The sequence below is a fragment of the Mchenga conophoros genome, linkage group LG6 (genome assembly GCF_057382185.1).
Source record: "Mchenga conophoros isolate Kocher_MC1m ecotype Shallow Benthic linkage group LG6, M_conophoros_male_GT1.1, whole genome shotgun sequence".
Taxonomy (NCBI): Eukaryota; Metazoa; Chordata; class Actinopteri; order Cichliformes; family Cichlidae; genus Mchenga; species Mchenga conophoros.
Genome location: NC_140531.1, coordinates 29,877,863 through 29,903,369, shown reverse-complemented (window position 1 = coordinate 29,903,369; position 25,507 = coordinate 29,877,863). Strand labels below are relative to the sequence as shown.

General features: G+C 42.8%; 1 protein-coding gene across 6 annotated transcripts in view; it reads left to right on the top strand.

The window, feature by feature from the left end:
- LOC146572893 (nucleosome-remodeling factor subunit BPTF-like) overlaps window positions 1-25,507 on the top strand; it is a 65,471-nt gene that overhangs the window by 37,317 nt on the left and 2,647 nt on the right. For 5 of the 6 annotated variants that reach the window (XM_085277342.1, XM_085277341.1, XM_085277337.1 and 2 more), the window contains 14 exons: window positions 5,325-5,455; window positions 7,997-8,111; window positions 8,531-8,748; window positions 10,178-10,418; window positions 10,544-10,821; window positions 11,064-11,177; window positions 11,455-11,616; window positions 11,980-12,062; window positions 15,572-15,797; window positions 15,981-16,303; window positions 16,714-16,887; window positions 18,197-18,389; window positions 18,984-19,068; window positions 22,817-23,003. In XM_085277342.1, the coding sequence (XP_085133468.1) occupies window positions 5,325-5,455; window positions 7,997-8,111; window positions 8,531-8,748; window positions 10,178-10,418; window positions 10,544-10,821; window positions 11,064-11,177; window positions 11,455-11,616; window positions 11,980-12,062; window positions 15,572-15,797; window positions 15,981-16,303; window positions 16,714-16,887; window positions 18,197-18,389; window positions 18,984-19,068; window positions 22,817-23,003 (2,530 nt within the window). Of the gene's footprint in view, window positions 1-5,324; window positions 5,456-7,996; window positions 8,112-8,530; window positions 8,749-10,177; window positions 10,419-10,543; window positions 10,822-11,063; window positions 11,178-11,454; window positions 11,617-11,979; window positions 12,063-15,571; window positions 15,798-15,980; window positions 16,304-16,713; window positions 16,888-18,196; window positions 18,390-18,983; window positions 19,069-22,816; window positions 23,004-24,694; window positions 24,895-25,507 lie in introns of those variants that run through there. The other variant, XM_085277339.1, reaches the window with a different exon arrangement.

The window sequence follows — 25,507 nt, the reverse complement described above, 5'->3', positions numbered from 1 at the left end:
GGCTTTTCACCATGATCTTGGAGGGTGTTCATGAAGCGTACAAACAGTTCCTCACCATCTTCGACGGTGCCAAAAGCTGAATCCAGAAGTTTAAGATAGTCTGCAGGAGTGGCTTCTGGCCCAAGAGGGCGGATGACATCAGAAGCGGGAGCAAGGAGACTTTCAAGAATCTTACGAGTTTTTCCCAACTCGGACAAAGAAGCATCTTCCATCAACAAGTCAACATGAGAACGCCATGTTTCATAGTCAGCTTCGCTGTAAGGTCTGGGCATCTTGCCAGAGAAAGCTCTGAGTCTTAATGTAGAGTGAGCATGTGATGTCTTTTCAACACTCTTGACAACATGCTCGACTACTACTTTCTGAACCTCTGGTGGGTTGAGGTCAGTTGGACTCAACATTTGAGGTGTCAAGTTTGGTCTCATGGGGCGTTGGAATGTGCCCTGAATGGGTTCAGGAGGGTGAGGCAGTTCAGTTAAGACTGAAGGTGAGGCTCCAAGTTGTGTGGATCCTACCACAGGGCAAGTCTGATCAGCAGCATCATTTTCAGGGTTTCTCTCAGCTGTCTCAGCAGCTTCAATGGTGTTCCCTATTGTGGATAGGGCCTCCCGCAACACTTCTTCGAAATCCTTCCCACTTAACTTGGCTAAACCCTTCAGGTTGCTAATGTAAGCCTCAGTAACACTGCCCCCTACGGTCTTAGTATAGACGTCAGTTAAGGCTCGAATGCGGTAACTGACATCTGGATTGTCAGTGGACTGTAAGAGGTAAGGCAGCTTAGGTGCTAATATTTCAACGGCTGCACCGGACTCGAACTCTACAATCTGGCTTTTGTGGAATGCAGAAGAGTCATCATCGACAGCGAGTACTCTACGAATAGTACCATGTTGCTCCAGAAACTCAAATACCTCTTTGTCTTTCTCTCTATCTGTAACACCGCTAACAATAATGGCATTTGGTACTTTAACGGCATACTTCTCGACAAAATCCATTTTCACAGTATGTGAGCATTTGATCAAAGGTCAAAGAGGATTCCAATGTTGTCACACAACACTCTAGGCTCCTGGCTGGCTCGCCACTTTTACTTATGTAACACTGGTGGTGCAATACTAGACCTGTTAGTGCTACTTCTTGCCTTCTTTGCATGTAGTGCGGGCAGTATAGTTACCTTTAACCACAGTACGCGGACAGAAGGGAAATATGGACCAGATCAGACAGGTTCTAGATTCGTAGGAGCCAAGGGTGTATGACAACAGAGGACTTGTACACAGTAGGTGCAGAAAACACAATTGCATTTATTAACAATTATTAAAGTTGTGCACATTTAACAAAAGTAGAGCGCGCTTCTTGAAAACAAAATAAAATAAACCCCACAAATGGTCGACCTAAGGATATATTGTCTTTTGTGTCTTTTTTTTAAAAGTCAATTTCAGTCTTTCAATGTTCAGTAGTCACTCAGTGTGTTTGTAACCAGTCGGGTTACAATCTACCAGTTCATCCGGCTCTTTGGGCTGGGCTCGCCATCCAGTACTGGAAAAGGGATCCTCGATTCTTCTCAGGTCCTCAAAACCAATCCAATCCAAATAAGCAAAGGAAAAAACCTGACCATGCGAAGCAACAAATGCTACACGGGGCTTCACAGTGCTCACGTTGGCTCACGGCCTCTGGAATACAGTATCACTCTTATTATTCTTGCCGAAAAAAGGACTTTCTCTATCCAGCTAGCTTCTTTGCCGCACGGGTAAACTGATCTTTCACCGTCTGTGTCTCTGGCGTATCTGACTGGCACACGAAGGCACACGCAGGTGTCTGAGCAGCGCACAGACTGGGGGAGGGTCAGACCGGCCAATGATTGGTCGCTCAGTGGATCTGACAAACACACTCTAAAGGACTAAGTCCTGCCCCCACACCATCTATATACCACATATACATATGTACATATTAAACTTATGTTTACATGCTTTTTATCAGTATTTATTATAATTAATTTTGTTTTTATCAATATTTATTTATACTTTTAATCCCGTTCTTAACACTGGGTTACACTTATATCGCACAGCCCTAATTTTTATCCTACAACTGTATGCGTTAAATACAACTTAACAGTGGACCGAATGAGAGGAACGTCTTTCCAAACGTAACTCTGTGTGTAATGTTTGAGATGATGTAAAGCAGCAATGCAGAGACTGCTGAAGTTACTGAAGGCGATAAGATCATTCAACAAACGTGGAACTTTTTCAACTGAATTTTGAAAATAATACTAGTAAATATTGTAATTTATGGCCATTGGCTCCTTCTTTAAAAAATATTTTAGTTTCATACACAATTTTTAGGTCCTATGAATTTAGATGAACTCCATCCCTGCTGTATTCTATTTATGCAGAGTATATTATATACTAAGGCCCACAATGTTAACCCAGAACCTTCTTTCTGTGAGGCAGCAATAATAATCACGGCACCAGGTTGGCGTACCGTATTGTACCAGACTGGTCTGCACCAACCCCATTGTGGTGCCCAGTGTGAGCCAGCATGAGTCACTGGTTTGGTGTGGCACACCGTGTCTGCTTCTGTCTTGTTGGCGTGGTATTCTTTTAAGAAGATGTTATTTTGGTTGGATGGTTTTTGGGATGGTAGCCTTGTGTAGTCTGAGGTTCTAAATCAAGACTGTGGATTCAAAACTGTAGTATCTGTACGAACGCCTGCGCTTTTGAGCAGTTTGAAATGTCAATATTGACACCTTGGAGGAGACGGTGGTTTGTTCTGGACACCGTCAGTTCTGTCTGTGGCCCTGTCAAATTATAGGGATGAATGTTGCTCAGCACTTTGGAGTTGTGGCCTGTCATGTTGACATGCTTCATTAAACTGCTGACAGCTCTAATGTGAGTCATATCCAGTGCTATTATGTCAGCATGTGCTTTTAAACATTACATCTGTTAAAGTGAAATTTGGCTTCTCTAAATAAACACAAAAAGAATTCATCTGATGATTACAGCGCCGTGCAATAGTCCAGAGTCACGCGTCACATATTTCTATTTTGGTAGGAAAATTAGAAATATGCGCAGCGATGTAGGGCTGCACGATTTTGCATAAAATGAGAATCACGATTTTTTGGCTTAGAATTGAGATCACGATTCTCTCACAATTTTCTTTTCCAATATAAATATTTATTGCACTTATTAACTGCACATCAACTTCGTAACAGTTGAGACTGAACATAAAAACAATAAATAAACATAAAAACAACAAATGTCTCACGTTTTGTGGTTGCCGCAAAATGTTGTACTGCTTGAAATTCCGTCTCCACTGTTGCTCGACGCTGCGTGTATAGAGCAGGTAGTGCAACAACAGAAAAATAGTTGCGGGACGGCACCATGTAGCGTTTGTCTAGGGTGTTGATCATTTTCCTAAATCCCTCGTTTTGCACAGTGTTGATGGGAGCCATATCTTTGGTCAGGTGATAAGTAATAGCCTCCGTAATTTCTTTGTGCCTGCGGGAGTTCGACGGGTATAGGGAAGCGCTGCATAAGGTTCCCGTTATTGATGTTTGGGTGGTTGACCGGGACGGATTTTCTCCTGTCACTTTTTCGTCATCCCTGACGTGCTCTCCGTTGTTTTTTCCCTGCTAATTTTAGCATCACACGGCACAGCTTCTATATCACGTGGTATAAGGCTCCGCCCTTGTCATTTGTTGAGCAGGAAGAGTGAGCGCTTGTTTTCATGCAGATTACCTCCCGGATCAAAATGCGGTACAATCGTCGTCGTCTTTTTTTTTTTTCTTTCTTTAAATCGTTGTCATTTGGAAATGAGATCGCACATAAGTATGAATCGAGATCGCGATTTTGTAACGATTAATCGTGCAGCCCTACAGCGATGTATTGAAACATATACAAAAAATGGAAATAAGGCAAAAACAGAATTTTTACAAATAAGCTGACAAGATTGGAATTCATTATTTGGTATCATCACCTTTTATTCTGAAACACACACTGAAATCTCTTAGGCAAGCTTTCTTGTACTTTCTTGAAGTAGTCTTGAAGAATGGTTCACACTGCACATGGCAAAGTTTCAGCCAATAGCTCTTTGGGAATCACCTTGCTAGTGCAAAATCCCATTTACCCAGAAAACTGTAAAAAGAAGAAGGAACATTACAGTTAATTTTACACACCTCTTTAAATATATATTAAAAAAAAAAAGAGGCAATCAATTGAAAATGAGAATGATGCTCACCAAGCATAAAGTGATTTTTCTTGCCTTTGAAGTTACCATGAAGGAGAAACTAAGTTCAGGTGGAGTGTAACCATTTAATGGACATATGTATTTATCCAGCATGACTGTTTGGTGCCCTGTTTGGTTTGGAAGGGCTTAAGGAAGTTAGGCAGGAAAACAAGTTTACCCTGAGGTCTGCTTCCCAGACAGGTAGCCCTCTATAGTAGGATTCCTTTTTTCTTTTTTTTTTTTTCCCCCCTTCGTCTTTTTGAATAAAAGTGTACCTCTCCACTCACCGGAATCCCAACTCCTCGACCTCTCCAAACAGCCAGCCCATAGAAAAGCCTGTTTGATGTGTGTGACCAGAGCAGCAACTCCCTCAGTCTTACGACCGGGCTTAACGTCCCTGTTTGAAGAGGGAAACCCTTGATATATAGGTTTACCTGCTCGGTTGCGGTTGAAAAACCACAGCAATGAGGGAGCAGAGGGAAAAAGAGCCACGCTCTCATGGTTTCCATTTCTGCCGTCAGCTTCACGTGAGCTCGTGAAGGCAGAGAAACCCCGTGAACAGCTATGAAACGCCGGCTTTGTCAGATTAAAGTTAAGAACTAGGATGTGAAATTCATGCATAATATATGAGGGGGTTTCAGGTATGTTGGGGAAAACCCAACTAAGCTTTCAGTGGGCCTTTGAAGATTTTGTTTACCTGCTCAACTAATATTTACAAGTGCCGTGATCAAAAAGTGGCCCTCTAGCAAAAAGAGAAACTTACAAATAATCTATTCAGCAGAGTTAATGTAGGACCGCTGCTTCACATCAGAATTTACTTTAGTTTTGAGCATTTTAATCTTATTAAGAATATTTTTGTTTGTTTGATGTTTGTGTAGTTGTTAAATGTAAAGCAATAAGCAATCCAAACTTACTATTTACATCTTTGTCATGTATTTAAGCCACGTCTTTGCAGACACCATCACGAAAGTATTTCCTTCACGTCCAAATTTTCTTCTTTTCTTTGTCGTTTTTAGACTTGTAAAGCTTCCCTCAGAAACCTCATTCAAATGTTACTCACCTCTAATTTTTTCACCCTCCTTTCTGTCTCTCCACTCCTCTCCTCTCTGCAGGTGTGGTTCAGCAGAAAGTGCTGGGAATCATCCCATCCAGCACGGCAGGAGGTGCCCAAACCTACACCACATTCCAGCCCCGCACTACCACGCTCAACATCAGGCCCAATACCGCGGGCTCCCAACAACAGGTATAGCTGTTGTTTTCTCAGGTTACAGCTCTAGTTTGTACATTTTGTTCATAATTGTGTTGATATATTATTTTCAACCGTGTTTGCCAGTGATGGGAATCACCCAACACCCCACAATACAATTTGATTGCGTTTGATGATGAGCTTTGTGATTACCCCTCTGCTGTAAAAGGCTGATTGGGTAGGCTTACAGCAGAATATCCAAACTACGATAAATTGAGAGTGAGACGATGTAGGATTTTCAAATTGATACCATAGATGTGTCTAGTAAAATCTCGGACTGACGACGATCTCAAGGTCAGAGGTAAAGTTTTCTGAAAATCTTGTGAACAGAATAAATAGAGAACAAGGCAATGTAGGATTTTCAAAGCTACTAAAAATCTTGAACAAGTTTGAATCCCAGTGACATCAACCTCAAGGTCAGAGTTCAACCTTTCTAAAAATTGCCTAGGGTTCCCAAATTTATACCATAGGTGCATCTATTAGGATGTGCCTGCCTGCTTCAAGTCCTCTACCATAATCCCTGTCCCCAAGAAACCTAGGATCACTGGACTAAATGACTACAGACCCGTGGCTCTGACATCTGTGGTCATGAAGTCTTTTGAGCGCCTGGTTCTCTCCTATCTCAAGACCCTCACGGCCCCCCTCCTGGACCCCCTGCAGTTTGCATATAGAGCCAACAGGTCTGTAGATGACGCCATCAACATGCCCCTACACTTCATCCTGCAGCATCTGGACTCCCCAGGAACCTACGCCAGGATCCTGTTTGTGGACTTCAGCTCTTCCTTCAACACCATCCTTCCAGACCATCTCCGAGGCAAGCTTTCCCAGATGAATGTGCCTGATCCCATCTGCCGGTGGATCACTGACTTCCTGATGGACAGGAAGCAGCATGTGAGGCTGGGAAAGAATGTCTCGGACTCCCGGACCATCAGCACCGGCTCCCCTCAGGGCTGTGTTCTTTCTCCCCTGCTCTTCTCCCTGTACACCAACTGCTGCACCTCCACCCACCAGTCTGTCAAGCTAATCAAGTTTGCAGATGACACCACCGTTATTGGGCTCATCTCTGACGGGGATGAGTCTGCCTACAGGAGGGAGGTTGAACGTCTGGTGTCTTGGTGCAGCCACAACAACCTGGTGCTGAATGCCCAGAAGACAGTGGAGATTATTGTGGACTTCAGGAAGCACACAGCTCCACCCCACCCCCACCCCCCCACTGACACCCCCATCACCTCTGTGGACTCATTCCGCTTCCTGGGTACCACCATCACCCAGGACCTGAAGTGGGAGCCCACCATCACCTCCGTCATTAAGAAAGCCCAGCAGAGGATGTACTTCTTGAGGCAGCTGAAGAAATTCAACCTGCCAAAACGGACGATGATGCAGTTCTACACTGCAATCATCGAGTCCATCCTCACCTCCTCCATCACCGTGTGGTACGCTGGAGCCACTATCAGGGACAAACAGAGACTGCAGCGTGTTGTGCGCTCTGCTGAGAAGGTGATTGGCTGCAGACTCCCATCTCTGCAGGACCTGTACACCTCCAGGACACTGGGGCGTGCAGCTCGGATCTCAGCTGACCCTTCTCACCCTGGACACAGTCTGTTTGACCTGCTCCCCTCAGGCAGGAGGCTCCGGTCCATTCGCACCAGAACCTCTCGCCATAAGAACAGTTTCTTCCCCTCTGCTGTTGAACACATGAACAAAAACCGTATGACTGTTCCCACCACTAACACATGACCCTACGCTGTGTTCACTGCATCATTCCATGTTTGGCACTGATCACCACCTGCACTCATGTATATATCATGTATATATCTATCTATCTACTTAGCACTTTTAATTCTTATTCTCATTTTTATTTTCATGTCTATTTAAGCTTAATTTATAACAGTATTTATAACAGTATGTTTGCACTGAAGCACCGCAGCAATTTCCTAATGTTGTAAACCCGCTCAACATTTGGCAATAAAACCCTTTCTGATTCTGAGGCTTTTTTGGTAAGGATGTAACAGCCTCCCCACCAGTTGAAGAGCCCCCCAGTTGGCTCGATGCAACGGAGACCCCCCGCGCCACGGCTGAGCTCCCATGCACCCACCCGCCCATAACCTTGGCGACACACCAAGCAGGACCCAAGGCCCAGCCAGGGCCCCAGCCCGGAGATGGAGCGTCCCCAGAACCCCACGCCCGCCCCAGACCCACCCAGGGGCCTGGTTGGCAGAGACTGATAATAACTTTATACACATGCTCCCTATACAAAATTTTAAGATACAGATTATGGCAATTTGGGTACTCTGTTATGTATTTAGCCAAAGATGAGTGTAAGAGTGCGGTCTATAGAGAAAACGGTGTAGCTTTATGATAAACACCTTATAGCAAAGTCAAATTTTGTGGAACTTTTTATTTCTTTATTTGTCTTTAATCAGTCTTAGGCATGTTTCTTTTGCATGAACCCAACCTGGATCTTTGACCTAGTTTAAAAAGTAGCTGCTGGCTTTGGAATAATTCATTAATACTGTCTTTATGGATAATATCTTCCAGGTTCTGGCAGGTGGCAGTCAGATCCGTCCAGGAATGACAATGATCCGAACGCCAGTCCAGCAAACAGGACCAATGGGAAAGACGATACTTCGAACACCCCTCGTGGTCCAACAAGGTGATTTACATTCATTTTGGCTGAACAAAGAATAAAGGAGTACTGCTATCTGCTTTGGCAAACTAACCCGATCCCTGAAAGTATATTAAAGTTGCCATCATTGTTATAAATATGGGTGTTTTGGGGGGGATTTTTTTGCACCATTTTGTTTTCGGATTTGATTTTACCCATTATAGACTCTCAGGAATAACAAATTATAGGTTTATGTTGAATAAGTTAACACAGACTGTATAACAGACTCGTTACTGTAAGTAATCATATTCAGTGTCATGTAACACTGTCTCCCCACAAAGGCCAAAGTGTGGCGGGAAAAATGCTGAAAACTACTCAAGTTAAACTACTGGATGAGAGTAAAAGTGACCCACTGTTTATACAGTTTGTTGCCTGGTTGTTAAATTTGTGATATTGTTCTCTTTCAGGTCAGGGTGGACAGCAGGTAGTGACACAGATCATTCGTGGGCAGGCAGTTTCCACGGCAATATCTGCCGCCAGCCCCGTCGCCACGGTCACTGGCCAGGGAGTGGCCAGTCCCAACACAGCGGGACAGGCAGCAGGCCAGACACCACCCGGCACCCCACGAGCACAGGGGCAAGGCCAGGTCAAACTGACCCTGGCACAGCTCACCCAGCTCACGCAGGTTTGTGAGGTCCTGTCATACACAAGCAGCATATCTACAACAGGCAGCATTAAAATGAATTTCCCCTTATTAATTCACGTATGGAAAGTTGACTACTTTCCATGTGCTCTAAACTCTTGCAGCTTTTTTTTTTCTCTTACTCTTGGCTCTGTGTTGTCATAGAGAGGGGATATCCTCAGTATGGTCGTCTCAGGCGCACGGCTCTGGCTGTGCCACCTTCTGTTAAATCCTTCTGTCAGTGAAGGGCAGGCTGTCGGTATAGAGTTGGCACAAAGCAAAGGTGGCCGTAAGGGGGGAGGAGCTAAATCAGCTTCTCTGAGAGAGTGGATCCGCTGATGGAGCACAAAAGGGATCGGTCTAAGATAAACAAGATGTTTTTTGAGCAGTCAGTCATGCAAAGTGACTCTAGTAGAGGCCAAGTGTAAAAATATAAAGCTGGAAGTGATCTTAATAGGCCTTTTAAAAATAAAAAAATAAATAACAAACAGCACTGTGGCCTGTAACCATTTGATCTTGGTTATATATTACACTCATCCTGCTCTTAAAAGTAAGACAAATAACCTGTAGATATACATTTGTCTGTATACGTTTATCTTTAATTGTGTATTCAGATTTATAAATGTTCAGCTTGACAATTGTAGAATATTGCATAACTCCTATTTGATATTAATAGTTTTTTAGGGGCTTTAAGTCTTTCTAAGACAAACTAGGGTTGAAATACTTGGAAATTTAACATTTCAACCAAAAGTGTTGATGTTACAGGACTTATTTTATATTTGTGATTTTTTTTCTTTTAACTTTTATGTTGCAGATCACTTTAACATATACGGTTCTTCACCCAGTAAAGGATTAACTTTACATTCAATGAATGAAAAAGGCTTTACACTCATAAAAATATTGCATTTAAAACAAGACAATACCGCATTGCCCTTGTATCTGATCTGGATTTCTCTTAAAGAAATGGTGTTTTACAATTTTATGAACTATGAAACACAAAGTGGATGGTGCCTTAAACCACATACATGTTTTAAGCAGTGGCAGAAAAGTCAGAGACAGTGGCTCCTTCTGCTTGTTGGCAATTATTTGTTAACATGTAAAATGCCCTTTCTCACAATAGTTTAAAATAATTAAAAAATGATGGACTCCTGTGGATGCATCAGACCCATCAAAAAAAGAGTTCAGATGGGATTTTGGAGGGTTAAAAAGAAGGTCTCGTATACACAAGATGTACGCAGTGCTGATTTTCCTCCTGAACAAATTTCACCTGGTTGTAATGAGGTTTGGGAATTAGTGGGGGAAATAGGGTATTACTACTCCTCAGATAATGGTATGCAATCAACATTTGTTACAACAGGCAATTTATTTTGGATTAGACTGGACTGTAAAATTTTATTTACAAGCTTTCCCGTTCTGCTTCATCCCCCCACAGAAGCAGCAGGCTGGATCTGGTGTGGATCGGCAGGCTGGTGCCAGTGGTACTCAGCAGGCTCTCACGGTGATGGTTCAGGGCCAGGGTCAGACCACGGGCCAGCTGCAGGTCATACCTCACGGGGTCACTGTCATTCCAGGACCTGGTCAGCAGCTCATGCAAGCTGCGCTGCCCAACGGCCAGGTGCAGCGGTTCCTCTTCACACCGCTGGCTTCAGCTGCTACGCCCACGTCAAGCACAGGTATGATAAGAGACAAATGAAGGGCAGATGAGGCCTTTGCATTAAGGGATAAAAAATAAGTGTGAAACTTAAATGTGATGTCTGAATTTAAGTGCATGTCTGCTGTTTCCTTTTTCTCCTTCCAGCCACAACAGCAACCAGTCAGCCCAGCTCCACCTCAACCAAAACTCCAGCCCAACCTGCTCAGCAGGCCGCTGCCCCGATTCAGACAGGGGCAGCCCCTCTGGCCACCGCCAGCACCCCTTCATCGGCCAGCCCTCAGGGCCAGTTACCCCCACAGACGCAGGCCCACATGCCCATCCAGTCTCCTACCTCGCTGCAGGTTAAAACACAGGAAGGAACGACCCAGCTGCAACTGCAGCAGACGTCCCATGTCATCAGTGTGTCTGGACTTCAGCAGCAGGTATAGTTACGACTAGCAAAAAAGTTAACTGCATCCTCAGTCACTCCTTTCCCCTCAAAGATGATGACTGTGACTTTTATTCACATTTAAAATCCTCCAGTGAAAGCCTCACAGCAGCCGGCAGTAAACCAGTTTGCAATTTGGTGCAGTCTGTGGATTTGCCATTGTTTCCCACTTTGAACTGCGATTCAGCTGACAGTGTGATTTGTTAAAATTGTGAATTTTCTGTGTTGTGGCTGCAGGTGTTGGCCCAGCTGCAGGCCCAGCAGGTTGGAGGCACGCTGCCACAGCAAATCAAGCTGCAGCTTCCCATCCAGATACAACAGAGTGGGACCACCTCAGCTCAGGGAGGACAGGTATTAGATTCAGCTTGCTACTCCAGGACTTTAGATCCTCAGAAAATACAGAATGAAAATGCGTTGGATGTAAAATTAAGCTTGTAGCAAAATTGTATTGCACATGTTCTAATGACCCCAATAATGTCATCATTGGGATGAAGATGTTAAATAATCTGATCCTTTATTCCTCTACCTTTTTTTCTGTATTTACAAAGCCACTTTAAAAAAAAAACAAAACTATCCAATGACTCCCCATTTAAAGCACAAGCTGACTGCCACACTCTGCTTTGCACAGATTGGGAACGTGGTTACCATCCAGGCCGCATCTGTCCAAGAGCAACTGCAGAGAATCCAGCAGCTCAGAGAGCAGCAGCAGCAGAAGAAGAAACAAGCTGCAGAAGCAAAGAGAGAGTTGGCGCTCAACGCAGCCAGCCAGAGCGACATCATTCAGAAACAGGTGTGTATGTACGCAGCTGTCACAGTCAGGTTATCATCTCACTCCAAAACTCCTGGCCATCAGTAAATAAACATTCGTCACCCTTCAACCTGGACTCTGTTTGATTTTACAGCTCAGATCTGTCTTTGTTTATAAAGCTTTATCCTGGCAATGCTTGTCCCTGTGTTTGTTTTTATCTGTATTTGACATTCTGTGCTGTGCTTAATAACAATACATTTCTATAGATAGATGTTGTTCGCATCAAACTGCTGGAAGTTCACGGTAACAGGTCCTTGACTGACCTGTTACCATGAATGTCATACTTCTGATTTTTCGTATTTCCATGAGGTTTACTCCGTCATCCTTCTGTGTCGCATATTCCAGGTGGTCATGAAGCAAAACGCTGTGATCGAGCACCTGAAGCAGAAGAAAACCATGACGCCTGCAGAGAGAGAAGAGAATCAGAGGTTTGCCTCCAGATTAGGGTTTTTTTGTGTGTGTGTCACATGTGCTGCTTTAAAAGTCAACAGGTTAACACTTCATTAGTACCGGGAGGACACATTAAATGGCTTCTCAAAGCAAACATCTAATAAGCCAATCAAATGGTAGAAACAGTACATTTAGGCACGTAGACATGACGATGAAGATGATCGGATGTTTAAATTAAGTAACCAAATGGGAACAAAGGTGGTTTAAGTGGGTGGTTTTAAGTGCTAGACAGGCTGGTTTGGGTATGTAAGAAGTTGCTGAGGTTTTCATGCAGCACTGTGTCTAGGTTTATGAAGAATAGATCACTGAATACAAACATCCAGTGATCAGCAGTTCTCCAACCTCAGTGTAGTTAATGGCAGAGATCAGAGAAGAATGCCCTGATCTGAGGTTCGCTAAGGCTCAGCAATGGAAGGCAGGGAGGAAAAAAAAGAAGTGATGTGCTGGTGCGGGGAGTGATTTATTAGCCCCCTTTAGTGCATGTCTTTGGACCGTGGGTGGAAGCCAGATTACCTGGCTGGAGGGTGGATTTGACTCATAGCCCTTAATGCTAATTAAGCATCATTTATAAGTCACAGCTCACCCACATATCGTTCCTCAAATGTCCATCCTGTTGTTACAACTGCATTCCCACTCTCCAATCTCTGACTGAGTTTTTTGGCTTGATGTGTTCACTGTACTGCAATGGCCTCCACAGTCACCAGATCTCAATCCAAAGCCTGCAGCATCTGCATGACACTACTGTGTCTTTGACTTGATACCTTCTCGTGCCCATGTGCACGCTCGTATGCATGCTCCCTGCAGCCCATACGGGATCCTCTTCTCTCTCCGTCTGACTTTTGTCTAACACATTGTTGGGAGGTGCAGAACAACATGGGAACATTTGGACGTGTAACCACCAACAGCTGCATGTCTTCACTGTGACCCTACAAGCAGGCAAATCCCTTTATAAATGACGGGAGTTGTACAATAAAAATATACATCTCTCCTCGACTCCTTCAGGGATTTGTGGTGCCGTAAACTTCAGAAAAGCGACTGAAAAATTAGTCGGAAATTTAAGCCGCCCCATTTTTCACTGCATCATCCCTGTGACCAATCCTACCGTTAGTAGGTCGATATTTTTTTATGCAGAACGTGTTTGTTTTCCAGGCAGCGAGCTACGATTGCTGCTACAAGACCATTTTGTTTACCAAGCTTAGTTAGGACAACTGCAACTGTAAAACAAAAGCCAAAATATTCAAATGCTTAAAAAAATGTTTTTCTTCGTTCTTCCTTTCCTCCTTCCCGTGTTTTTATGTTAGGTAGAATATACTCTGACCTATAGCCGACCCTGACAACCATTTGTTTATGTCCACAGGCACTGTGTAAACACTGTACCCATTCACACAGACCTGAAATACCAAACCCAGACTACCGTGACATCAGTACAGCAGCTCAAGCAGCAGCTGTCTGTCTTTGCTTATTTTTTCAACCTTTTTCCATTTCTTCATGTCATCCTTTTCTCTCTTTTCCTTCAAAACACGGTTCTGTTAGTAATAACGCGGAACTTTGGCATCCGTTTGCATGTTTATGTGTGTCCTGCTTTATTCCTCCACTTTCACGCTGCATTTGGCCTCTGTACTTCAGCGGGCACGCGGTAGGATCCCTGGCCGATCTTTGACCTCAGCAGCCGAGGATGTGTTTGTGTGTTGTTCGCACAAACTCGGCGCCGAACGAGGCAACGGCTTTCGATCTCGTCTGTGAATGTTAGCGAACACAAGTGAACATACTGGGAACACATAAATCGTGTGGATTTATTTGATTTTGCGAAATGAAGCTGCTAACATGTAACTTTCTCCCTCTATGGATTCTCATTTGTTTGAATAACAATGGCGTGGATAACATTTCTTCCTCCTGCATCCAGTCCCACTCTATCTGTTCATCTCTCAACATGCCTCTCTTCCAGTCTTCCAACACTCAAGTCTACTCGCTTGCCACTGAAGCGTAGAGTCTTATACAAATAAACACTAGACAAATAAATAGTCTTCTCTGCATCCGTACAAACATGCGGGTGAGTAATAAAACTAGAGATGATGTCACGTTTGCCTAACACTTTTAGAAATTAATCATGTTTGGCTCAGAATTTAAAAGAAGGAAATGTTCGTGCTTTTCTAAGCAGTGGGCTAGCAGAGGTTTTTGGTGCTAGACACTTTGTTTGAGCTTAAACTCGCCACCTGCTTCGGAGTTGAACTCCCCTTTTGACTTCAGAACTGCATTAATTCTTTGTGGCATGGATTCAGCAAAGTGCTGGAAATGTTCCTCAGAGATTTTTTGTCAATATTGACGTGAGCGTCACAGCTGCTGCAGATTTGTCAGCTGCACATCCATGATGCAAATCTCCCGATCCAATGTATCCCAGAGCTGCTCAGTTGGATTGAGATGTGGACTGTGGAGTGCATTATTCTGGTGGAATGCTGTCAGAATAGGGGTACACTGTAGTCTGTAAGGATGGATGTGGTCATTAACAATACTAAGGAGGCTGTGGTGTTTAAGTGATGCACAGTTGAGCGGCCTAAAGGGTACCAAGAAAATTAAAGAGTGGTTGTTTTTAGTTGTGGTTGTCTTCCTATCAGCTTGAAGCAGTTCTCCTGGAGAACTGCCACTCACTGGATATTTTCTCTTTCTCGGCCCATCCCCTGTAAACCCTAGAGATGGTTGTGTGGGAAAATTCCAGAGGATCATCTGTTTTTGAAATACTCAGACCAGCCCCACATGGCACCGACAATCAGGCCACGTTCAAAGTCGCTTTTCTTCATAACCTGCCTAATATTTCTCAGATTTTAACCCTTACTTGATTGCTCACAGCTGAGAAAGAAGAGATTTGGAGCCAGATAGAGATGAAATGCAAGTTCAGAACCTGAGTCAGAACTTTGTAGTTACATGGATTACACAACTGAGCCATGAAAATGCCCCACGGGCTTGTTTTCAGAGAAATGCCTTCATTGTTCATTGACATGGACTGCCATTTCTTACATGTGGAAAGCAAAATTTTAATATTTCAAAGTAGCCACACAGGTTGTTCTTCATGAAACATAGAAGCATTGTTTGGATTAATGCGCTGCTCCAGCCCACTGGTGTGTCATAGGGATACATTTCTTCCTCTGTGACTTTGACTGTACTGACTTTTTGAATTCTAGCTTCAGATATGTGATAATCCTTTCCCTCCCAGCCCTTTCATCCTCCTCTGCTCTCTCAGCAGGAGTATTATGTGTGTTTAATGTCTTTAAAATGCCACAGCACTTTTTCACATGGGCCTTCATTAGATTTAGTAGAGTTCTGGGTTTTTATTTCTTCTTTTAGCTTTTTTCTTATTAGTCTGCAACATTCACAGTTTCAGCACTTTAACATTAAATACAGTATGCTTTTATGAGTTGTGATTTTTAGTTTTAAGAGATGTGATTACTCTCTTGTTTTCTCTCTCAACCATATTCTGTTCTCATCCTTTCAGGATGATCGTGTGCAACCAGGTGATGAAGTTCATCCTAGACCGGATAGACAAAGATGAGAGGCAGGCAGCCAAGAGGAGGAAGAAGGAAGAGGTTGTGGAGGCCAAGAGGAGGTTAGCCAACGCCAGTAAGCTCTCCTCGCTCCTTTACCGACACAAAGAGAGCCTCAAGATGGAGATTCTGAAGAAGCGGGCACTTCTTGACAAGGAGCTACAGCTAGAAGCCCAGGTATAAAGCAAGCTTGAGACATGAAAAAATATTAAAAAAGCATAAAGGTTTTTACTCTGGGCGTGATGTTTTAAAGGCAACTATAAAGAACTGGTGACAAATGGCACTAGAATGCCTTTATTTTGCACAAAAAGGGCAGGAAGTGACATTAATCGCATTCGTTTCTGGGGTTGAATTCTCCAGGAGGAGCTAAAGAGGGATCTGCTGCGGATGAGGAGGGAGAAGGAAAGGGCTCAAGCTGCAGCCCAACAGGCAGCCCAGGCTGCCGCCGCCGCCGTCGCTGCCGCCCACAACCAGCAACAGAAAAATATGTCCCACATCACCTCTCAGCATCACCTTAGCACGACTGTCAGCTCCGCACACAAGAGGAAACGGGAAGAGGAGAGGGAGATGACAACGTCAGCCAAGTCCAAGAAGAAGAAAATGATCTCTACGACGAGTACAAAAGAGAGCAAGAAGGACACAAAGCTCTACTGCATCTGCAAGACGCCCTACGATGAGACCAAGTATGATGATGCTCTGTTAAACACTGTCACAATAAAAATACTGTATGAGCGAGTTTAGCTGCATTGGTGACAGCACTAAGCTGAATAAAAAGAAAAAAGACTGGAGACGTGCAGCTGTCCACATTAAAACATTCACAGTTTTTACTGCCCTGATATCAGAGGTCAAAGAATAGACGATGTTCTCACTCTCAGCCAGTTACTCTTTTTAAATGTACACTTATTTTCAGGGTTTTACTCAGTATTGCTCTATTCATCAAGTCCTCATTGAATTAAACCTGTCTTCTATTGCAGAACAAATCCTTCCAATCTCATATGTTTATTTTTAAAACTAAAATTTATTGTATTTATTGACTTACTGTAAACCGGTGACTGTCTACAGTGACACCTGTGTGTCCTCGTTCTCTCTAAAGGTTCTACATTGGCTGCGATCTGTGTACCAACTGGTATCACGGAGAATGTGTGGGCATCACAGAAAAGGAGGCCAAGAAAATGGACGACTACATCTGTGTGGAGTGTAAGCGGGGCCAGGAGAGCAGCACAGAGGAGCTGTACTGCATCTGTCAGACACCATATGACGAGTCACAGTAAGGAGCAAGTTTTTAATTGCTTTAAATTCAGCTTAATGGAGTGTGTGAGAATTTCAGACACAGTTGCTATTTTTGCTCCTTTTGCAATTTCCTTAAACTCATCTTGGTTCATTCATTTTTACCGTAGCGTTTATTTTGAACTGATGAAAATGTGTCTTTAGTATATTTATGTTTTACTTTTTTTCCCTATAGATAACAGTTCTAATGTTTGAAGGTCGAAAGTAGCGATCCAGTTATGTCTGTGTAGGTTCTCAGTCATCGAGGACTTCTTAAATTTCTTTCTAAGCTCCTTAAATCCAGTTATATCAAAATCTGTATTATGCTACGGTTGCACTAGTAAAAACAGTGATTTGAGACACAACAAACACAACAACATCTGGTTTGCCTTTGAAATGGTTACTTGGAAGATGGGGAGGGGGTCTGTGACGACTCACAGTCAGTTGCTGTCTTCAAAGTGACTTTGGTGCATCAAGACAGCAATAAAATAGAGTCAGTCTGATATCAGTTTACAGTTAATCGGGGTCAAGTTGGCAATTACGTGCAATCTGTTTGGGATACACAAACAAAATCTCAAATCTGTTGCCGTCTACCTTGACAGAAATTCATATTAACTACATACATTCAGAATCCAGCAGCTTGAAACAGAAATTCCTCCACAAATAGTGACGCAGTTGCGTCAGGACAGATTTACTTGCGTAATGCAATAGGTGCTCAGCAACCTCTATTTTACTTATGAATATAACCAGTTGGCAACCCCTTGAGTCAAGTCCACTATTGCAAAGAGATGTGTTGCAGATGAGTTGCACTGGTTCACATAAACTGCTTCAGAATGTTTGCTGTGTGTTTGCAATCTGAGTTTATACATTAGACAGCAACTAATTCCAAACCTTTGCCAGTCAGTCTGAGTCTGGCCTGCAACTGTTTGCAGACAGGTTGCCTTCTACCAGGTGGCCTGTGATCAAAAGCAGCCAATAAGAGTTTGAATGTGCAGCACCTGGAACCCTTTGGACGACCAGTTGGTTGCTGCAGCTGTTTTTAATGGACGGAGTTTATTCATTTGTAAAGAAAAGAATCATTTTTACCAACTGTTATTACGTGTCACCTTGTTGTTTCATTCGGTAAATAAGACTTTCTTAATAAGTAGTTTAAAATATTAAGCATAGACATGAAAAATGGCTTCTTTACTATCCAAGCAAACAATTCTTCTTCTTTTAATTATCAATATGAGCATGTTTCAAATAGGAATCCATCATAAGTGCTTTATATGTAAATGACACCAATCCGTGAGTACTTTTCATCTACTCAGGTTTTACATCGGCTGCGATCGATGTCAGAACTGGTACCACGGTCGCTGCGTGGGAATCCTGCAGAGCGAGGCCAACCACATCGACGAATACGTGTGTCCTCAGTGTCAATCGACAGAGGACGCCATGACGGTCTTCACACCGCTCACCGACAAGGACTACGATGGCCTGCGAAGAATTCTGCGCTCCTTACAGGTGAACTGAAGATTTATAGCTGTTGCACAAGCTCACTTCTCACACGAGAGATGGGGTCATACCCTCCAGCCTAGACTACCTGCTAATGTGTGCTGTGGAAGAGAAGGTTGAGTCACAGAAGCTTATTTATGAGGGTCACAAACAAGTACATAAACACACCAAGCAGTATCTGAATCAGCAGGACTGTAGTTGTAGTTTTATTATCAGCAATGGGGGAAAAACACTAACGTAGCTCCTTGTAGCCCCATTACAATGCAAGAGCAGCAAACAAAAAGTCCTCTGTGTGCGTCTTATCTGATGGGTTTGGCTCCCCCTACTTGGACAGCTGCCTGGCCTCGGCGTCTTTTCTGGCTTCCCTTTCTTTTCTCTTTCTTCTCCTCTAATTTTCTCCTCCTCTGTCCAGCAGCCTGTGTGTGTGTCTGTGTGTGTGTGTCTGTGAAATGTGGGAGAAAGTGAGAGAGAACATCTGTGTTGACCCACCTGCTTTCACTGTAATTTTCATGGTGCTGTTTGTTTTTCTTCATTGGTTTCAGCTTTCTCAAGCGCCTTTCTTTGTCTTTATTTCCATTTTTTTTGTCTCTCCCACCTCTGCAGGCACATAAAATGGCGTGGCCATTCCTGGAGCCAGTGGACACGAACGACGCCCCAGACTACTACAGGGTTATCAAGGAACCAATGGGTGAGTGCACTGTTGTGAATTCAGTTATTTAAATTTGTAAATGAACAGTTAATAGCTCTTGTCTTATTTCTAAAACGTTATAGAATCCTATTCTGGATGCATCTTATAGCCTCAATGTTAGAGTTTTATTGTTTCTTTGGAGCTAGAAGTGACCTAACTAAACTAATAAAATATTAGAATTTTACTCCCAAAAAAAAAGCACAAATTTCAAGTACGATTACAAGTTAAAAGTATAGGTTACAGCTACAAGTCTGCAAGTATGTCAGTCAAAGGGGCCACACCCTCAACATTAATTCTCAACAAAATCCAGATAGGCACTTCAAACAGACACCAACTATCAGTCACCTCTAATGCAGTCCGATCCCCACTCACAGCTTGACCCATGTGACCTTAAAAGCTCACATGTTGGAGGGATGGGGCAGTGTCTCAGGAAGGTAATTCACACCTTTTCCCCATGATGACAGTAATGACCCACGCGTTGATTCACAGATGGTTACAGGGGCGGGTCAGTGACTCTCAGGGGTTCCAAGAGGACAACCACACTTGGGGTTAAATACATGTCCATCAGTTTTTTAGCGCTGAAGAAGCTTCTTGGATCAGAGGTGACCAAAAAGAAGTTCAGTTGCCTTCATTTCAAGTAGAGATGGCACGATACCACTTTTTTATGTCCTATACCGATATCATAAATTTGGATATCTGCCGATACCGATATAAATCCGATATAGTGTATTTTTTAATCAATAAAACTGTTTTTTAATATCTTGCTGCATTTTGTATAAATTCATACTCAAGTTTTAAAAAACAAAACACTATGTCTTTGTGCCCCCTTTTCCCTGTTAATGCCCTATCGGCCCCCCTGGCTAAACTTTGCTAGATCCGCCCCTGCACAGTTACCAGTTGTCAGCTACGTAGAAAAAGATCCTGGTCTAGAAAGTAATATTAAATAAATTCTAACAACAGCTTATCAAGCTTAAACGTGCTGCTGTTGTTCAGCCGCTGGTTTCCTCTTTCTGGCGCGAAGTGGGAGATAAACAAACAAGAGAGACGGGAGTCGCGACAGAAAAGCCGATCAGCCGATCAGTTTCATGATTGAAGTAGCAACAGGAGAGAGAAGAGGCAGTCACTCCATATATTGGTTGTTAAGCTCAACGTGGGAATGCGTTACAAACATTCAGAGATGAACTTACACACTTGCTTTACGTCTCTCTGGGATAACTTTCTCTGCGATGAAATGCTGGTTTGGTAGCGAGGCTACAAATCAGAACCAGACCGCTGAGAGGTCTCGCACGCTCAGCCGCTCTGTCACGTGACGCATACTGCTCCGACTGCTAAGGTTATGAGCTGAGTTACACCATGTCGCAAGTTTTGTGAGGTGCTTTTGTGATATGTAATGGATCGGATGGCATTTGTTTTTGTTTCTCTCCGATATCCGATCCAGTACTTCAGATCAGTATCGGACCGATACGTAATATCAGATCGGTCCATCCCTAATTTCGAGTCCTTCGGACTGTCAAATTAGCTGTAGAAACAAGAAAAACAAACAGCTTTTGTACCGGGCTGTAAATATGTTAATATAACAGGTGGTTGGGCATTTTGATAAGGGACTCTATGGGGATTGCCTCACTTTTGTGGCCAGCCTCTGTGGGAGTTTTTGACACTCCTGTGCTGGCTTCATTTTTCAACCCCGCAGGTTGCCGTCTGGTCTGGATTTGAGCCTTGTTTGTGTTACTTCTGAACTTATACTTGTGCACATTTTAACCAAACTTTTTCTAAACTTTTCTGACAGCTCCCCTCATTTTCTGTCTACATAATATAACTCCTGAAGCCTTTTCTCTGAAATGAAATAAAACCCACATCAATTTGGAAATCTTGAAAGCGATATCACTGAATCTAAAAAGTTTCAGCTCATTTACTAAAATTGCATATGATGCTTAGTTTCTGCAGCATACCATTGATTTTTTTTTTTTTTTTTAATTTTAAGGTAAATACCTTTTTTAGGCGATGTTACTGAAGGTTAATTTTCCCAGAAACCTCATTTGTGAAGGTGTTTTTGTATTTATTATAATAATTTGTGCCTGGCCAGAAAGACAAAGCTGCATCAGTAAAATTTAACTGTTGCATATATTAACTACTACTATAACTTTTGCATTTTGAAAATATTGCAAAATATTGATTAATAGATGGTTGTATAAAGGACTTTGTATATGATGGTTGTCTCAGTAAAAACATATGTAAGGTGCACAATATGATGCAACACTCTCTATAACTATCAAGCTTTCTTTTTATAGCTGTGTGATCTACTTCTAGGGTTCATTCATTATGACAGGATGCATCCTCACATTCCACCTTCGCATCGTCCTCACATCTTGCGATTCAGTCTTAAGCAGCCTTTATAAAACATGCCATGTGATGAAAGACACAATTATGTTTCCTCGCTCTTCCACGCACTTTGTCTCCTTGAGGTGCAATTAAGGGATTGGTGATGAAAAGCACTGTAATTGTTGGGAGTGTGTAGCCTCCTTGAGGAGAAAAATATAAAAACAAAAGTGGGAGTTGGTACATAATTTGTACTTTGTAATTTGAGTAACTTGGAATGGGATTGGTTGGGAGTTATCCCTGTGTAGGCGATAAAATTGCTTCTTTAGTGCTGGTTTTTTATTTTGGAGTTGCTTTAGGCTCTGGAAGTAACACCCAGGCTCTATATATCTTAAACATTAAAAAAAACAAAAAACAAAAACACCACCCGCCAGGAGGGCAACACGGAGGAAGCCCTCCAACTCAGATCAAACCGGCCATGTAAATGGGGACTTGCGTCAACAGGGCCTTTTTGAACTTCCATCCAAACAAACCGTTAATGAGCTGGTCCGTGTCTGCCGGGCTCCCTGTGGAAAGGGACCAGCCCCACATTCAGCTCCTGTTGGCCTGGTCCTGGAAACTCTAGTCCTCCCCTCACCCGTCTACCGCAAGAAAAAGTCCTTGTTGGTTTACAAAAAATAAAAAGAGCTTTTGGCTGGTGAAGCTGCTGGCGGTGGTAGTTTTTGGAGGGTTTTGAGATGAAATCTGATGACAGAGAAGAAGGAGGTCTTTGATATTGACCATGAGGTTTGTGAGCCTCTGGTCATCTGGGTGGGGGTTAAAGAGGTTAAGAGTCGGATGTGTTTGTTTGAAACGCAGCCCTGGGGATGCCACGCAGTGCGAACTGCCAGCAACGGCAGATTATGTAGAGCCTCATCTGTTGCCAGTTAGCTTCTTTGCTAAATCTCTTATTTTCTTAAGTTTTCTACTTGTTTTAAAAAGGTTAGCAACTCTCAAAGCTCCCTTTCAAGAGAGGAACTGATAACCATTTTTGCTTTTTTCCACCCCCTCAGAAATGACTCTTAGATAATGGCGCTCTCCTCAGGAATGACGAATCGGTCACGTCTCAGTAACTAATCTGGAAGGCTGAATAGATCGAGGTTAATGCTGGCAGAGGTTGTGGATTTTTGCTGTCACATATAAAGCGACGCTCTGTGCTTCCACGAAACATATTTGAACGTCTGTCAAGCACATACCACATAAGCTGCAATTACTTTGACGCAAGCATGCTGATTTGTGGAACGAAATCGATTAGAAAACCCAGATATTTGTGCTCTGTTTCCGCATATGTGATGCGTTTCTCTGCCAGAAACTAACAATTAAATGACGTTCATATTACAAACTTGCCATCAAGTCTTTTACCAAACCAGATCTTTAAATCTCCCTTTGCCAGACCTTTCCACCATGGAGGAGAGGTTACAGAAACGCGAGTACATCAAGCTGACGGAGTTTGTAGCAGACATGACCAAAATCTTCGACAACTGCCGCTACTACAACCCCAGCGACTCGCCCTTCTACCAGTGTGCCGAGGTTCTGGAGAACTTCTTTGTCCAGAAACTCAAAGGCTTCAAAGCCAGCAGGTAAGATGACGGTGAGGATGATGAGGATAACAAAATGGCAGCGGGGTACTTTCGAAGATGGGCTTTGTTTTTAATACCCAGAATCAGAGAGAATTTTCAGTGTCTTTCAGAAAGACACCAACTAATTAGCAGTTTCACTTGTAGCCCTATATAATTGACTCTGACTGGTAGATTTACTCAAGTGAGAGCAATAAAATTTAATCTCTCACAGAAAAATAACAATAAATTTGCTCCTAGATCACTATCTTATGGTTCTCCTCAATGTTTTAAATGTTCTTTCAACCACCAAGCTTGTTCTGTCTGAAATAAGCCGGTAACACCTCTATTGTGCCTATTTTTTAAAATATAATTCTGGACCTTAATACCAAACTCTTTCCCTTTTCAACTGCCCTTCCCTTTACGCCAGCTTTCTTGATTGGCTTTCCTCTGGAAACAGAAGGTCTAAAGATACAGATCCAGTATGGTCATATTTACAGCCCCAGTTTCACAGCCATAGAGACCAGTCAGAGAACTCCCTGGCAACCTCCAGTCGCTAGGGAAACCTGGTTCATAGGTGGTTGCTGGAGGTTGCAGGCAGGTTGCCACAGTTGCCAATAGTCTGCATGGAAAATGCTGACAAACACTGGCCGCTCGCTGTCTGAGCCATAAAGAAACGAATAAGTGCGATGCAGATCGGAAACGGAGAACGTTTGCTCTCACGAGTAAAAGTTGGGCCTTTTCAGATGTTTTGGTTGGAGCATTAAAGCAGAGCTTTCACTTTGAAGTCCCTATTTCTGTTTTGCATAAAGCTCAGGGAGCAGTTTGCAGACAATTCGCCATCTTCCATGCAAACTGCCGGCGACTGCGGCAACCTGCAAGTGACCAAAACCGATCGCAAGGAGGTTTTCGGCACAGCATCCTGTATTTGTAACAGATTTCACATTATCCACTGACACCAACCGGATGAGGAATACACACTTCAGAAAGAAACGAATAGAAACGTCTAATTCAAATCTTTCACTCTGTCAGATTTATATAGTCGTTGATAATGTTTTGCTGGAGTTGTGTTTGCTTAATTACTGGATATATTTTTTTCTTTCTTTTCATTCACACCTTCACTGTTTATCAGTGCGACCTTCACACTTTCACACATTCAGGCTTCAGTCAGCTCATCTTTGCACTCCTAACAACAAACCTGCTCAGGCTTTCATCGTGTCGTCGGAGCACTTCATGCTGGCAGCTACATAAAAAGCCCACTTTCTACCATTCAACCCGACATGTCGTATGACAGAGCGTAGGGAAGGATCTGTGGAAGTCAGACCTGTTTAGATGCACCTTTATACCCGACACCTTCTCCACTGTCTGCCTGTGCTTGGTCGTGCCTCTGAACTCATCTCACTGAGCTGTCCTCGCTGTGCCATGTGATTGCTTTGGTTGGATGCACTCTACAAGATGGCAGGAATGCAGTCACATTATCTTTCAGGTGGCTTTCTTTGTGTGTGTGTGCATTAGTTTGATTAAATAGGGCGAGGAGGGTAGCGGGCGTCTCCTAACTGAGAAGATGGAGCGCCTGTGAGCATTTGAGCCACGATGTTTTAATGGGCTCAGTAAGTCTTGTGGTCTGCATCCAGCTTTATGTGCTTGAGGTGGCGACGTACTTCACCTGCATGTACTGACGTCATCCATTCTCTCTCTCTGTCTCTCTCTTGCAGATTGTGATGTCAGACTCCTGGGTGCCGGGGTCACTCTTAAAAACAAACAAAACATAATTCGCTATCCTGGATGTTGCTGTTTTCACTTGTTTTAAAAGAAACAGCATTAAAAACTTTGTAAGAAAGTGCATATATTAAGACACACGTTAGGTGTGATCATTTTTTTTATTTTAAAAGCAAATAAAGGAGAAAAAAAAGTTTCTACTGTCTAAAAACATTAAAAACAAAACAATGGCAGCCATGTTGGTCACACAAACCATTCAAGGGAAAATGTATTTTTTTACACTCTTCCACCAGATGACATTTTGTTGAGGCAAAAAGAAGTTTTGCTAAATTTGTTGGTCTCTGAGATTCAGTTTCTGATCACAGGTGTTGATTTTGACTGTAAAATCACACGTGAGCGACACAAACACACACTTTACTTTTGCTTTGATAGAACTGTTGTTCTTTTCTTTCTTTTTTTTTTGCCATTATAACATGCTGCAGAACATTTTTACCTCATTTCTTTTTTTTTCTTCTTTTTTTTTTGACATTCATTACATTTTCTTTATTGGCTGTACCCATGTATTATATTTCATGTTCATATTTTATCTTTTTTGTGAAGGAATATGTTTTATGTTATAAAGGAAATAATGGTTTACGCTGTAAAAACAAAGTAGAGTGAAGAAAAAAAAATCTAGTTTAGCTTTCATATTCAGAATATGACGAGCTTAGCGGTCTCCACTATAATAAAAATAAATCTTTTTTTAAAAAAAAAAGACTCTGTATACTTATTGTTGGGTCGACATCAAAAACACACATTTCAGTAACATT